This window comes from Diplotaxodon limnothrissa, linkage group LG10, assembly GCF_057381915.1.
Source record: "Diplotaxodon limnothrissa isolate DT_005_m linkage group LG10, D_limnothrissa_male_GT1.1, whole genome shotgun sequence".
In the NCBI taxonomy this organism is placed as follows: Eukaryota; Metazoa; Chordata; class Actinopteri; order Cichliformes; family Cichlidae; genus Diplotaxodon; species Diplotaxodon limnothrissa.
In genome coordinates this window covers 26,936,311-26,951,981 of record NC_140605.1, presented here as the reverse complement: position 1 = coordinate 26,951,981, position 15,671 = coordinate 26,936,311, and the positions used below count along the sequence as shown (strand labels likewise).

Sequence of the window (15,671 nt, the reverse complement as noted above, 5' to 3'; positions counted from 1 at the left end):
TTGTATAATATGCTAAATCAATACATATTATTATTATGTGTGCAACTTGTAATCTTGTATTCTTCTAGATTTAAGTCTCTTTTTTTTAACTTCTGGGTGATTTTCTGATGAGATTAAGGTGCACACAGGCAGACTGAATTAAATAATAACAGTAAAAAGCTGTGGTTGTGGTAGGGTCATTTGTGGCTTTCAACATCCGTCGATTGTGTCATAGAACTCGGTCCACTTCCTCTTGGAAACCGCCTCTCTCCGGTATTTGGTTCCCACCCACCCAAACAAAGCTCAGCTGGCGATTTTTTTCCTCACAGAGACGATACTTAGCTTCGTGTCTGCCCCAGCGGCAGTAACCTGAACCTGTTTTCAGAGGACTGGATTCCTGATAACCAGAAACCATGACCAGTTGGCTCCCGTGTGTCCCGGTAACACGCTCAGCTGACTGAAGGCTTGTTTATAATTTCACTCATTGCGCAACAATAATAACGTTAACCGAGCTAACCGCCAGCGCTACCAGTACTAACACCACCCGGCTCTGCGAGGCTGGGAGCAGAGATGAAGAGCGAGCCGACGGCTGCTGTGTCCACTTTAAAGCGGATTTGATAGACGGGGCTCAGCCTTGGTTTTGGTTCCTGCTGGGAGGAGATCTGATGCTACGAGAGATTTGTTGAGTCAAGCTAGCTACCCGGTGAGTTTTGATGTTTTTATATGTAGCCTAGCCCAACTCGGGAGCCCTGAAACCCTGTAAAGATAATGCTCGGCCGTGTTTGAGCAAGTAAGCTAGCTGGATCATTTCTAGCTTCATGCAAGGTAGTAAAACCACATCTTTGCTTTTTTTTTTATTAAGAGAAAATAAAAGAAAGAGACTTTAGTAAAACTCTAATTAAAGCTAACTCTATATCTCAGGAATAGAAACACACCTAGTAAGACTTTCCTTTTAAATTCAGGTTATCTTAAAATAATATAGTAAAGTACATAGTGTATAAATATTTAATCTACGTTATGATAATTAGTGGTTATTTTCAATGACAAGTGCAGCAGTTATGCAGTAGTAGCTATAAATTTAAAGGAAATAATTCGTGTTTTATGTTGTTAGTCAGATTAAACTAGAAATTAAGGCTACAATTGTACCTTTTTCTTTACCACTTTTATGTAGGTTTTTGAGGGTTGGGTCTTACTGCTGCAGTTTTGTTTCACTTTCATCTTTGAAAAAATAAGAAAAGAAATGCATCCAGAGATTCAAATCGTAAAAAAATGATTGTGAGATTCCCTGTGAAGTAACTATGGTGTTAACAGACTCTTACAGAACGGGTGAGGATTTAAGTTGGTAATTTCTCATTGTTTCCAGTGCATGATTTATAAAGTTCAGTCTCTAACTCGTGTATTTTCTCTTTTCAGCTGCCTTATAAATCAACTCCCCTCTGCTCTCCCTTGTTTGCTGTGCCGTGGTCTCTTCTCTGGCTTTTCCAGACGCCGTCGTTATGACCGCAATGCGTGTGGACGTCAAAGTGGTGATGCTAGGAAAAGAGAGCGTGGGGAAGACTAGTCTGGTGGAGAGATATGTTCACCATCGCTTCTTGGTGGGCCCGTACCAGAATGTGAGTGTCAGCTGCTCCACTTCAATTTTCCATGTTGGTCTGCTGCCTCCATGAAGGGCTTCAGTTTTAACTTTAGCCCAAGGGAGGCTGTGGTAACAGAAGATCAAGTCTGTGATTGTTTCAATGCGTCAAAGCTCTGACAGGAAGTAGGGTTGCAGTAATGTTTTAGTACATTTCTGCAAGCTAATGCTGCATTTTCCATAAATAATAACAGTATAGTAAACATTCTATATATACCACCTTTGCAAAGGGCTTTGACAAACAGACAAACACAGACCAATCAATGGCAGATCTAAACATTAAAGTTGGACAAAAAATGTAAACTTATACATGTATAAGAAAAGAATAAAGGGAGCCTAGAAGGCAAAAGTATAAGGTAAGACATCAAGTAAAAGAGAGTTCTAAGAGGTGGTTACCCACTCTGCAAGCCTAATCTCCTCAGGTAGGTAATTCCAAAGTAGGCACCTTCAGATGTAGGTCTGGAACAACCAGGAGGCCCCACCTAAGGATTTAAGGCTCACTCATTTCTGCAGCTGTAGGCCTATGAGGCAGACATCCTCAATTCTATCTTGTAAAGGAAGCTGCTCTGTTGATGACTTTCTCCATGTGAGAGTGTGAAAGTATTGGTTTTATCCTCACAGTGTTGACCTCCCTCGTTCTCACTTAATAGTTTATTTATTCTCGATTCCTCGAGCTTAGGTGTGGGCAATGCAACAGGCTTTTAACAAAGTGAGCCATCTTCACCTATGAGCCTTATTTTAAAGTGATTCCAATTAAATATGACTGCATCATAAATTGTTTTCTTAGACCCAACAGGATTAATGGCACTTGTTTTATATCTTGGACCACTTCTAATTGCACCATGTGACAATACTGTGAGGTGCAGAAAGTTTGATGATCCAATTAATCATCTCAAATAATCAAGTATTTTTCCCACCATGGTTCGTTTATTCCAGCTAGGTGTCACACCCGTTTTATACAAGTCATTAGCCTCTTTAAAGCCGCAGGAGTTAACCCAAAATGCTTTCTGGTTTAGGCAAACCTGTTAGCCTTCCAAGTCTCCAAAAACACAAACACTAAAATAGAAGACGTAAGTAAACACACATCATGTTTAAAATCTACAAATGGAAACAAAAAACAATTAACGTCAAAATGATAAAAATAGCTTTTAATGGTATTCAAAGTGCATATTTAGGATTTTCTGGAAAATCTAGATATTGCTTACATTTCCTACAACACTCATGTAGAAAACACCTGTGGATCTTTACTTAAAGCTCCTCCATCAAGCCATCTCTCTTCCTTTCCTCTGTCCTCCAGATGGATTTTAGGAGACACGAAGTCTTTCAGTATGACGCAATGAGATTGATTTCTGTGTCAAAACCTGCGTACATTTCGAGGAGGCACAAATTAGAGAAATGAGAAAAGCTTTAAGAAAAAACGAAATCCACATATCATCTGACAAATATCAATCTAACATGGCTGAAAGCAGTCATATCATATGTTTGCAGTGTCTAACCCCACTGCTTCTCTCTTTCTGACAGACCATCGGTGCTGCTTTTGTTGCCAAGCCAATCCAGGTGGGAGAGAAAGTGATTACTCTTGGAATATGGGTGAGTTAGAGGCTGCCTAAAATGCACGTGCTTTGTGATAGTCAGTCGTTTCACATTTGATCCCTTTCTTGCAGTTCAATGAGCTGATGGAAGATTCATAAACCCAAAAAGGAATTTTGTATATTTCCCTTTTTTTTTTTTCCTTTTTTCAAAATTTCCTCTGTTTGAAGACCGGAAAATAGCCATGAGTAAGAGCAAAGCCAGTCCGATGTCATTTGTCCTGCTGAAGTTGCTACTTTATGCTGTTAAAAGGTTCATACTAACAGTAACTCTGTCTATTTTTTCCAAACCCAACTACCCACTGCACTCATGGTGTCACAGCTTCAAAGTTATTGGAACCAAGAGAACTAATATTGCTAAGCTTTGCTATGTCACAACCAAAACTTCCTCAACACAATAAAACTTTATGTACCATATTTATTCCAATAAACGGTCCAGAATTTTCCTTTTTGTGCACCATCAGCCAAGCTGACTGGTCTCCACCCCATGTTGTGCTTTTGTCCCTACAGGCCTTTGTGTTGTTTGTGTTGATCACATTTCCAAAGACCTAGCTTTTAACTGACTACCTGGTTTCTGTTTTAGGAAATAACCAAAACAACAGCCTCTTTATATCTTTAATACCGGTATAATCATACTTAAATTACTACCTAACTGAAGGTTGATGATTCTGAATTTTCCTTTCAGAATAGATTAATGTCATCAGCATGTACCCAGTATTAATGTATCTTAACTTTAATTTAAATTAGTCGATGTTAGTGCCAGTTAGAAGAACTCTCTGCATAGCTTGTCCTGACTCAACCTGCTAAAGGATTAAAAGTCCGAAGCTAAACAAATGGTTTCCCTGTGTGAATGTGGAAACTATGTAAAAATGATGGCGTGTGTGTGGGTGGATGCAAGTAGTTATTAATGAAAGTAGTTTTTATCATATCTCATATAAATGGTAATAAGAATAGAGGTAAAAAAAAATACATAATATTAATTTGACCTGTAAAATTTTGGAACCACAGCCTGTTGCGGCATAAAGATAAAGCATTTGAGCTGTTTATGATAGCTTTAAACAAAAAGTTAAGGCTTCTCTCCTGATCATTTCATCACTGTTTAGGTTCCAGTTCCAGTTAGTTCATCTCTTCTCTTGTGTTTCCCACTCAGGACACAGCTGGATCAGAGCGTTACGAAGCCATGAGCAGAATCTACTACAGAGGAGCTCGAGCCGCCATCGTCTGCTATGGTAAATCTATACTTTTACAGTGAAGAGGAGATATTCCTACGTTAATAACTTCACTGGATACTCACCCTGACCTCCTGTCAAAATCAGCTGATATTTGTTGTGTGTGTTGAAAGTTGGTGCTTCTTAATTATCCTTGTTTTTCCACTGTTTTTGGTGCCTTGTAACTTAAACTTAGCCTAAATACATGAGTTAGCACAATAATTTGTTTAGGGCTGAAAAACACATTTAAGAGCAATTTTACAACCACTTCAGTGTTGCAACAAAATCGCGTTTGTTAAGCAGCTTTGAGTATCAGTATCAAGAATGTCAGGTTGGCCGGTGTGCAAATTAGCACAGTGTTGCTGATAATTATGACGCGCATATCTGGTTTATAAAGATGATGGTGTTCACTCACTTTCAGTCACAGCCAGGTTGAATTTCATGATACGTTCTTTTAATAGGTGAGTCGTGACTGTTAATGTGTTACAAGGGGACCACAAGAACTGTGACAAGTCAGCTTGGCCTGCGTTTCTTTTCTTAGTTTCAGATTTTGTTTTCCCACCCTCATTTGGGCGACTGTAGCTCAGGGGGGTTGGGAAGCGCATCTGTAACCGGAAGGTCGCCGGTTCGATCCCCGGGCTCTCTGTCCTGGTCGTTGTGTCCTTCGGCAAGACACTTTACCCTACCGCCTACTGGTGTTGGCCAGAGGGGTCGATGGCGCGATATGGCAGCCTCGCTTCTTTCAGTCTGCCCCAGGGCAGCTGTGGCTACAACCGTAGCTTGCCTCCACCAGTGTGTGAATGTGAGAGTGAATGAATAGTGGCATTGTAAAGCGCTTTGGGTGCCTTGAAAAGCGCTATATAAATCCAATCCATTATTATTATTATTATTATTATTATTATTATTATTATTATTATTATTATAAATTCTGAAGTTATGAGGGTCAAAACGAAAGTGTGGGTCGGCTTCAGTACCAGTTCTGCTCGGTGCTACCACAGCTCACTCGAGGCAGCAGTTTCCATTTCATAAATGAGACGTCCTGCCCATCACTGCACTCTGTAAAACAGTCAGGAGAATCCTTCAAAGGCAGGTACACTGACTCGACCTGGTGATGATTTCAGCAGGTGACGTGTAAATCAAACTGGTGTTGTGATGTCCGGTTTGAGCTGTTGTGTAGAAAAATGTTTCAGCATGTTGTGGGCATTTTAATCCGACTTTAAATAATCATGTTACAGATTACAAGATTACAGCTACCAATGCTTTGGGCTGTTTCAACTGTGCACATATGACAGTGCTGTGGAAAATTTGAAACCGGTTCTCAAGCAGCACCGGTTTTCAATTCCAGTCTGTAATCTCTGTATATCTTCCTATTCAGTATCATTTATTGTGACAGAAAGGTCCCATTTCCATCTATCTAAGGTCTTGGAAAAACCACAGGTGGCAACAACGGCTATCATTTTAGGCATTTGAAACCACAGCTTTCTGATAGAAGATATGTACGGTTGTGCTTTGCAATCTATAATATCAAATTTGTCAATGGCAAAAGAAATTGAGTTTAGGGATACAATATTTCTCAATCCTTTTAAACGGCAGTAATGCATTATCAGTTTTTTTTTTCTTTCAGTGTATTTCATTTCCTAGAATCGGCATCAAGGAATCCTGGCTTAAGTGTTAAGAAGCAAACTAGTTGGTGTGGTGTTGGCCTCTAACCAAAGAGCCACTGTCCAGTCCTGAACTGCTTTCAGATCTGTGTCTTTTTTCCACATTGGGGAACTTTGTAAAAATAGTCGGTGGATAGTCATTTCCCAGCAGATTAGTCACACTGCTGTGATGTTTAGTTTAACATCTTTCTTCTTTAACTTCCTCCTTCTTAAGTTGGATTGTATTTCACCTTATAGCCTAATCTTTCAGCATATTTAATCAATTATATTATCAAACAAATAATGGACAGACTGGCTGTTAGTTTTAATGTGTGACGAATATGGGGTGCCTGCTCTGTATGGATTGGTGAGTGTGAGTGTGTGTGTGTTAGGGCTGCCACAAACGATTATTTTGATAGTCGACTAGTCACCGATTATTTTTGCGATTAGTCGACTAATCAGATCATCATCCATTAGACGTAAAACTACAGCTTATTGCACCAGCAGCATCTGCTCTTATATAACTATCATTAGCTTACAGCTTTAAGTGTTTAAGGTCTGTGCTAACTAAAAATAAAGACAAGATGATAGTTTATTAAATTTTAATGAAGTTTTCAGATTGTTTCGGTGGAGTTTAATAAACTCCTTGCTATCTAAAATATAACAGGACACCAGAGTATATTCTGGAGCATCTCACACTTCTGATAATCAGCTGTCTGCTTGACGTTTATTCAGCTGTGTAAAAACTATAACTTTAATCTCAGACAAACTGATTTACTCAGGAACAAATAAAATACTAAAAAAAAAAAAAGCCAAACAATAACATTTTAAGTTATCTAAGTGACTCATATATATTCAACCTGAGACAGCGGTGGGTTTGAAAACGATTTGCGGGGAGTCCGGTGTTCTCACGGCTCTAGTGAGCCTCGCCCCCGGCTCGCTAACGAGCTAGTGGGTAACAGACGTCTCTGAAAACGTCGGAGCGCTTTTGAAAATATGTGGTGTCCTGATAAACTGAGCAGATATTTGAGGTTTACACAGCTACATTCTCGCCTGAAAATATGTTAAACGTTTATTTTGTGACCCAGAAAGAATAATAAGAGTAACATTAAAACTAACTAGCTGCCGCCATTGTTGGAAACTGCGCTGGGCCGCGCTATGAATTCTGGGACACAGCTGCTTCTTCTTCTTCTTCTTCGGGGTTTAACGGTAGCTGACATCCTTGTACATGCAATGCTGCCATCTTCTGTTTCAGTCCGTTATTACACTCTTAAATCCTGCCACTTATTCCTGCGTCTTTTGTGATCTTACAAAGCTTCAAACGACGCGTCGACTATTAAATCAGTCGTCGACGATTTTGATAGTCGACGTAATCGTGACTAGTCGACTAATCGTGGCAGCCCTAGTGTGTGTGTCTAGACAAGGATGTTGAATACTGAAAAGTCTGCTGTATATTTTTGGCTTTCAGATCTGACTGACAGCAGCAGCTTCCAGCGAGCTCGCTTCTGGGTCAAAGAGCTGCAAAACTACGAGGAGGTAAGATGGTTTCTTTCATTGAAATGATTGCACGTCATTTGATATGTGATTTTTTTTTTTTTTTTTTTTTTTTTTCTTCTTCACACGCCCAACAGTCATCTTAATATGGAAGCTCAAAAGGGTTTTGGGGGCATTCAGTTTTACACCATAAGTAAAGTTAGCAAATTGCGTTTATACAATAGCCGATTTATACAATAAAATTATATTATGATGGTGTAACTCTGCTAGTTGGCTGTGTTGGTTGCTAAATTGGGGTTTCAGTGTAATTGCCTCTGAGGTAATCCGGCCTCCATTTTGTAAAGCAGTCAGTTTATATGCATCTGTTAGGATAATGAAGCACTGAAAAAACACTGTCTCATTCTGAACTCTATTTCAGTCCTTTACACAGCTGAAAGTACCATATATTTAAAGCAGGCAATATCTAATCAAATAAGACTCAGCTTGATGGATGTGATCAGATGGTTCAGTTTGTAGTAAAAAAAATATAAGAGTTCAGTCCACAACCTTATGGAAGATTGTTTTTATTTTATTTGATTGTTTTATTGATCCAGATAAATGTATGTGTTATTACTATCTGTGGCCGCACAGTCTGCTGTCAGCGAGGTTTACTTGAAGCTGAAGTCCCACATTGGATTTCTGAAATTTCCATCATGTCAGTTATGGACATTGTGTTTTATTCTGGTGTGTTGTGCACTGCAGCACTGTAAGATCTACCTGTGTGGCACCAAGAGCGACCTGATCCAGGAAGACCGGAGTCTTCGCAAAATCGACTACCACGACGCTCAGGACTTTGCTGAAGGTGAGCCCAGTGGAGTGTAGACATGCAGAAAGATTACGCTGTAACATGTTTTCTTTCTGAGACGGTGGCCTGGTCAGAAGTGAATTAACATCAGTATGCTTAACAGTATGCATTACTTATGAAAACAGTTGAGCAATAGTCTTGTGGTTTCTTTCAGGTTACTGATTTCTGATTTTCGAAATTTTCAAATTCCTAAAGTTGAGGCATTCATAATTTTCTAAAATGTAAACATAAATACATAAAACATGGAAGAATAAAAAAACCTAGTTTGGTTGTTTATTGATATAAAGCTAGTCAACTTTGTCTTTTATATGTGAACAAATTTACAGACGATCACAGACAGTTTCAGTTGTATCCACAGTGTCACTTAAAAATACCCTGAGTGTTTAGTACATGAGTCATTTTCCTTACTTTATATACTGTAAATATGTGTTTGAACTCTATAAATGCTCTTCAGCTGTGGAAAAATGATTTATAGTTGATTCCTTGAATGTTTCTGATATTTTCTTGTCTTTTTCTTGAAAATTGTATCCGAGACAGCTTTAAGAGACCAGTCAGATGTGTTGACAAAGTTGATCATTTAACCTTAGAAACAGGATTTTCCACGTGCGCTGTCATGTTTGAAACTGGGGGAAAGACTGTGTACTGAAGAGCTTGTGAACACTCTGGATGTTGTTAAAAGGATGTTAAGAAATCTCTAACTTCTGTCTGCTTTCTCTGTGTGATCAGCCCGAGTTGCAACACAAACACAATTTCTCTTCACTTACATAAGTTTGTCCTTCAGACTGACTGATGTTTAACCTGAATGTTCTGGTTAATATTCACAGAGATTGGTGCACAGCACTTTGAGACCTCCAGTAAAACGGGGAATAATGTAGGTGAGTTCGACCTCGAGTCACCGGAAGACTTCATGTAACACAGGTTGTTGGCTCTGACCGCAGCCTCATTCATTCATTCGTGGTTTTGATGAGTGAGGAAGTGAGCTGTAGCATTAAAAATATGGGTATGTTTTCGTTAACATGCAGGATGATCAGAGGATGGTCAGAACACAGCATGGCAGATACAAGTTGGCTCCTCATAAAAGACGCTTGAAGCTGCTGCAGATACCCACTCAGTTTTGGATTAAATGTATTCTTAGCAGTGTTGTATGTGCAAATGAAAGCCTTTCAGTTTTTGATTGGAAACATTTCAAGAGTATCAAAACTGTTGCTCTTTGGCAGCTTTTCTGTCTGTAAAAATGCAACACAGGGGTCAAACTTAGACACATTTCTTCACAAAAACAGGAGGCAGAAGGAAGGTTACACAGGGTGACCGCTTAAGATCTGAGTAGTGCATCATGAGGTTTTCGAATTGGTGTGTGTAGCCAGAATCAAACAGGGACAAACTGACATGACAAAATCCACCAAAATGGCATAAAAAGTAGGTTACTGATTCACCCAAGTCCACCTTTTATTTGTGTTTACCCAAGAGAATCTCTGCATATTTTCACACCCTTCTTCAAACAAAACAGCTGACATGAACTGGACAAATGTTATTTTTAAGTTACTTATTAGCACATAGTTTTAATATGTACTGATAAATTTTGTGCACTTAAAGAGTGTTTCTCTTTTTTTATGCGAGTGTGATCAAAGAGTGTTACCATAATTTTCCGCTAATCACAGCCAGACATATTTAATTTACTTCCTGACAAGAGAAAATATTTAATCTAGCATACCCAGGCTTCTACCTTTCTACCTATAAAACCCGGAGAGCAGTCAAATGGTGGAAGTGGAAGCTAAATTGGCTAGTCATTCATATGTATATTAGGTCGTTACCTAGGAATTCTGGAGGGAGGGGAGTGGGGGTGAGTGATTGAGGGGGTGGGGGAGCTGCTAAAAGCTGTGAACTTCCTTTTGTGTTTCATCTTGATGCATTCTCAATCATCCAGGGAAATAAATCTCCAAAAGTCACCAACTTGGAGTGTTTCAGTTTGCCATCTTAGGGAGAAATCAACACACATGGGTGTATGTCCTTTGTTGCTGAGATTTATTGATAAAAACAGTACAAAAAACCAACCATTTGTACACATATTTACAAATGGCCTGCTGAGTGGTGCATGGAGCATGTTCATTGGTTCATGGACCTCCCTGAACTAATGGCATTTATTGCAATTGTCATCTTGCGGGGGGTTAACAGGGTTCCATCTCTAAATGACTGCTGGTCAGCAAACCTGGGAAACCCACAGATAATTGGAACTATGGCACGAAACCGCTTCCAAGACATCATGCAACACCTACGCTTTGATGACAAGTCCACCCGCAGTGATCGAGCAAAGACTGACAAGTTCGCTGCAATTTCCAGTGTGTGGGGATCATTTGTCACCAACTGCATCACGTGCTACAACCCTGGTCTACATATCACCGTTGATGAACAGCTTTTCCCATCAAAGACTCGGTGCTGTTTCCTGCAGTATATTGCAAGTAAACCGGACAAGTTTGGGATCAAGTTTTGGGTGGCCTGCGACCTAAAATCCAAGTACATTTGCAATGTCTTCCCATATCTTGGCAAGGACCCCAATCGTCCCACTGGGGAGAGACTTTCTGAAAATGTAGTAATGAGGCTGATGGAACCATTCCTAGACAAGGGCAGAAATGTTACCACGGACAATTTCTTCACATCGCTTTCACTTACGCAAAAACTTCTTGGACGGAAAACCACCATCCTCGGCACAGTCAACAAGATTCGCAGGGAAATTCCTCAATCCACTAGACAGACAGATCGCAATGAATTCACCACTCAGGTATGTTGCAGGTCTTTTGTGGTTCTATGTTTATGTGTTTCATTGTGTGTAAAAGGGCTATGGAAATAACAATTTATCTTATTTCTTAGGTGTTTTCAACCTCTGCTGCCACGCTGACGGCGTATGCGGCCAAACGGAAGAAGACAGTCTATATTCTTAGCAGCATGCACAGCGTGGTTCAGACTGATAACACTACCAAAAGGAAGCCAAACACTGTCACCCTTTACAACAAAACAAAGTGTGGCGTGGATGTGATGGACCAGATGGTTCGGGAGTACACTGTCCGCAAAGGAACACGGCGCTGGCCAGTTGCCGTGAAAATGTTGAAATGTACTCACTCACTTTTTATCATTATTTGTAAATATGTGTACAAATGGTTGGTTTTTTGTACTGTTTTCATCAATAAATGTCAGCAACAAAGGACATACAAAGGACATGTGTTGATTTCTCCCTAAGATGGCAAACTGAAACACTCCACTCCCCCACCCCCTCAATCACTCACCCCCACTCCCCTCCCTCCAGAATTCCTAGGTAACGACCTAATATACATATGAATGACTCCAGCATTTGACTGACTGCTCTCCGGCTTTTAAAGGTAGAAACGCAAAATGATGACTCCGCGGGGGTCTAAGGTAGAAAACCAAAATGACTGCTCTCCGGGGGTCTAAGTGTTAATGAATGGATTAATTAATTGGTAGATTATTGCCAGTATTCTAGTGTGAGGCCATGGCTGAATCTGATGATTAAAGTCTAATTAGAACAAGAGCGTTGTCTCCTTTGTGGCTTTTAGCATTCTCTCGCTGGATGCAGGTTTTGGAGCATCCCTTATCAGCCTGCTTACACTAAAAGAAGCTATTGCGTGCTGTACACCAGGTTTTAGGAATGTGAGTTGGCTTGTTTTTGTTGGCCATGACAGATACGAACTGATGGAAACTGACAGGCCTCATTCTTCCTCTGCTTTCCAGATGAGTTATTCCAGAAAGTTGCAGAGGATTACAACAGCACTGCTTTCCAGTATATGACAGGTAAGCGTGTCGTTCATGTACACAGATTGTTTTTGTTATCTTTATATCAATTCATGTGGCAAGGGTAATGGAAATTTGTTTGAAGTTATGTTATCCGTAGCAGAATTTACTGCAGAACTTTCAGGAAAATCTAATTTTTTAAAGTTAAAGGTTTAGCATCTGTGCAGAAAATATTAAAAATGTTACACATCCACAAACGTGTTTGAATTAAAGAAAAGCATGGAAGTAACAAAGGATTACAAATAAAAGCCCTTGACTTTTATTTAATGACTTTATATTTAATTTACTTTATTGCAATTTGTTGTTACTCCATCAAAATCAATAGTTCATCTATATTATGATGTTAAACTAGCATACAGTTATATGGAATACAAGTCAACATACTTTATATCTAAAGATTTTTTTCTAGTAGTATTAAAACAAATACTTTTTAAAATAAAAAAATAAGAAACCAAGTTATAACATTTCACAAACAAAATTCATGGATTTAAAAAAAAAACTTTTTTGCACAGAAATTAATAAAAATCCTTTCAGAATATGTAATAAATAAACAATGCTGAGACCAATTGTTCTTTTTTTTTTTTTTTTTTTTTTTTGGGTCCAAGAATTTCTGTTTGGTAAATGTATAGCTGAGATTTAGACACTACAGTATTAGTGCTCAGATGGGATGGTGCATGAGGGATCACATTTTGGGCTTTTAAATAGTATTAATCCAAAATAAAAAAGCAGAAATTAACTGTGACACAAGTGATATGAAGTAGCCATTCATACTTAGAAAATATCAGTGGTCCCAGAAATGATCCCTGAGGAACACCATCATAAAATGGAGTAAGTTACAAATTACTGACCTATAATATAGTAGACGCGGGACCTTATAGAAAAGTTTAGACTTTGGAGAAATATATCTATTATCTTTGTTGCTAAAATTTTGGGGAAAAAAGACCAGTACCAGTCTTTTAGATGTGAATATAAAGTTAGAGCTTTCAGCTAATTAACTTAAATGGGAAATGGGTGAAACAGGTTTCCTTAGGTTTGGCAGGACTTTCTCTAATCTATACAAACTATCAAAATGTAAAAGCAATATGCAATGTGTTTATCTCCTGGAAATGATCTCAAACTAATTTAAAGTCCTATCACTTTTGTTTCATAGCAGAGGAAACGGGCGTCGACTTAGGCCAGAAGAAGGACTCTTATTTCTACTCCTGTTGTCACAACAACTGATGCTGAGGAGCAGGACAGGAAGTGTTTGCATTCCCTCAGCTGGAGTCAAACCTGGAAATGCTGGAAAGCTGTAACTCATCTATGAATGTGGTACCAAATCACAAAAAGGAAAATCAAACAAAACTCTTTATACTTTGTTGGATATGCTTCTTTTTTTCTTTTGTGCCATAATGAACTGAGAGCTGCAAGACTTTGGGGAAGAGGATCCTCAACTGCTGGGTGGTGAGGGACTTAAAGACCACCACGCCCACTTTTTTCACCAAGTTATTCATATTTATCACCATATCAACTTGTGACTTTCCTGCAGCCCACAGGGCGATAAGCCTCCCCAAGTTCAGTGTTAAACAATCAGAAGCAACACTGTGGTTGGACAACAGCCTGCAGTGGTAAGGGTGTGGGATCCTCACTGAAGCCAGACTGAAAGAGAACTCGATTGATGCTGTGTGTTTTAGCGGTTGCTGTGTTTTGGGAGGGGGAGTTGTTTGTTTGCAAATGCTGATTTTGTTTACCTCCAACTGTATTTAACATTGTTGTGGAAACACATCTGTCAGTCCTGCTCATGTTCAGTGGAGGCTACACAGATGGAGAAGCCAGCTAGGATGAAGTGTGTCAGAAAACTACTTGTGTTCCTGCTCTTAATTAAAGCCGGGGTAGGCAACATGACCCATAATAACCTTTCAAGAGGGCGCTAGACTCATGCAACTCCTCTACGCTCTGATTTTAGGCTTTAAAAGAAATCAATCAGTTAAGTTTAAAAAAAAAAAAAGAAAAAGCCTGAGTAAGAATTCATATGTGGTAGCTTATTGGGTTTTGCAGAAGAATTTTTACCCAGAAGAGTAGGGTTTGAATCCTGTGTGGAGACCAAACTAAGCTCATGCTTCAGGATGAAGGTTGTAGATTCTGGCACAATCTTGGTTTGTCTTTTCTAGTTTTCTACCCGCTGCATTTTTAAGTGAAATACTTGAAAAACTGGCAAAACACACGACATTTTTCTTTATAGAGGCCTTTACAGTAACAGTACATCTTTTGCCATGTGTCAGCCACGAAAGCGCCGTACGCTGCCACTACTCAGACTTGTTGTGCATTTGTCCTAGTTGCCACTCAAGGTAGTGCACCAACACCCACAAAACCCCCCAAAAACTGTGGCCCAAAAAGCATAATTCCCAAAGACAAAATAATTTAAATAATAATGCCTGAATTGGGTGTAAATTTCCCCCCCCCAAAAAAATCTAGTATGAAGTCCAATTGCTGTGTCCAACACAGCAAGAACACTAAATGCTGCTAAAACAGATCTGTTTTGCATCATAAGCTACAATTTCTGTAAAAATGTCCGAAAAATAAGCTGGTTTTAAGGAGGTGACTAACAACACGCCCACATATCTGTAATTAAATTGCATGGCCTGAGCTGCCTAAAAGAACATTTTTAGGGAATGTTACTTTTCTACAAATAATCTACTGTTTTTCTAAGTTTGAATGCATCTCTCAAAGAAAGAAATATATCTGACAGATTTCTAGCAGGAAAAATCTTGGAATGTTCAAATGATTTCAGGAAGAAGCTCTTCTGCAGAAGGACGATCAGCGAAAAGCCTCGTGGGCTAACATTGTAATGTCCCACAAACATTTAAAGCTATATTTAAGATTCGAGTCACTAATTTATTGCCTTTTAAGTTGTACTGCGCAATGGACTTGTAGGTTGCTGCTTTGATGTGTTGATGTTCAATATTGATGCAAATATTTTTTAAAAAACAACTGATGTCCACATCTGTTCTGAAAAATAAAAGGCTCATTCCAAGAATGTTTCAGAACGCAGATAGATTGTAAGTTTGAATTGATCCACAGTATTTTGCTTGTGTGTAATATTTGGCAAAGACTGACAAAAATACTGTATATGCGCAATTTTGGCATTGGATTGCATATCAGCATAAATCTTTGCACGTTTGCCTACAGAAGTGAATTCGAGGAATACTAAAAACCTTTTTGATTCAGGTTGGTATGTTTGGCTTTTTATCCCACACTTACAGCCCACTTTAGTGGATCGGACCAGTGAAACTCCTTTTTCTTGATATAAATAAGTTTTAACTACACACTTAATCCATGACATATTTTAGTATTAGAAAAATAAGTGCAATTTCAAAAGCATAAAAAAATGCTGCAATGAAGGAAATCTGTCACCATGACTCTTTGGGCATAAATTGTAAGAAATAAATGGAAAATAATGGAAAAAGTTGTAACTTATTGCCCAGACTGTCCTGTCGTTATAAA

General features: G+C 39.0%; 1 protein-coding gene across 2 annotated transcripts; it reads left to right on the top strand.

Moving 5' to 3' along the window:
• The first annotated feature begins 271 nt into the window (after nucleotides 1-271).
• rab24 (RAB24, member RAS oncogene family) lies at nucleotides 272-15,242 on the top strand. Of its 2 annotated transcripts, none has more exons than XM_085364677.1 (9): nucleotides 272-682; nucleotides 1,393-1,592; nucleotides 3,134-3,202; nucleotides 4,352-4,430; nucleotides 7,518-7,585; nucleotides 8,285-8,384; nucleotides 9,212-9,262; nucleotides 12,129-12,188; nucleotides 13,342-15,242. In XM_085364677.1, the coding sequence occupies exons 2-9, from the start codon at nucleotides 1,476-1,478 to the stop codon at nucleotides 13,407-13,409; spliced, it is 612 nt and encodes a 203-aa protein (XP_085220803.1). In that variant the 5' UTR covers nucleotides 272-682; nucleotides 1,393-1,475; the 3' UTR covers nucleotides 13,410-15,242. The 2 variants fall into 2 exon arrangements, with proteins under 2 accessions (XP_085220803.1, XP_085220802.1); XM_085364676.1 differs by having other exon boundaries at nucleotides 13,339-15,242.
• The last annotated feature ends 429 nt before the right edge of the window (nucleotides 15,243-15,671 follow it).

Coding starts and splice junctions, on each gene's coding strand:
- rab24 (XM_085364676.1), top strand. CDS start 1,476: ATGACCGCAATGCGTGTGGACGTCAAAGTGGTGATGCTAGGAAAAGAG. Junction 1,593..3,133: donor TGGTGGGCCCGTACCAGAAT/GTGAGTGTCAGC, acceptor TCTTTCTGACAG/ACCATCGGTGCTGCTTTTGT. Junction 3,203..4,351: donor TGATTACTCTTGGAATATGG/GTGAGTTAGAGG, acceptor TTTCCCACTCAG/GACACAGCTGGATCAGAGCG.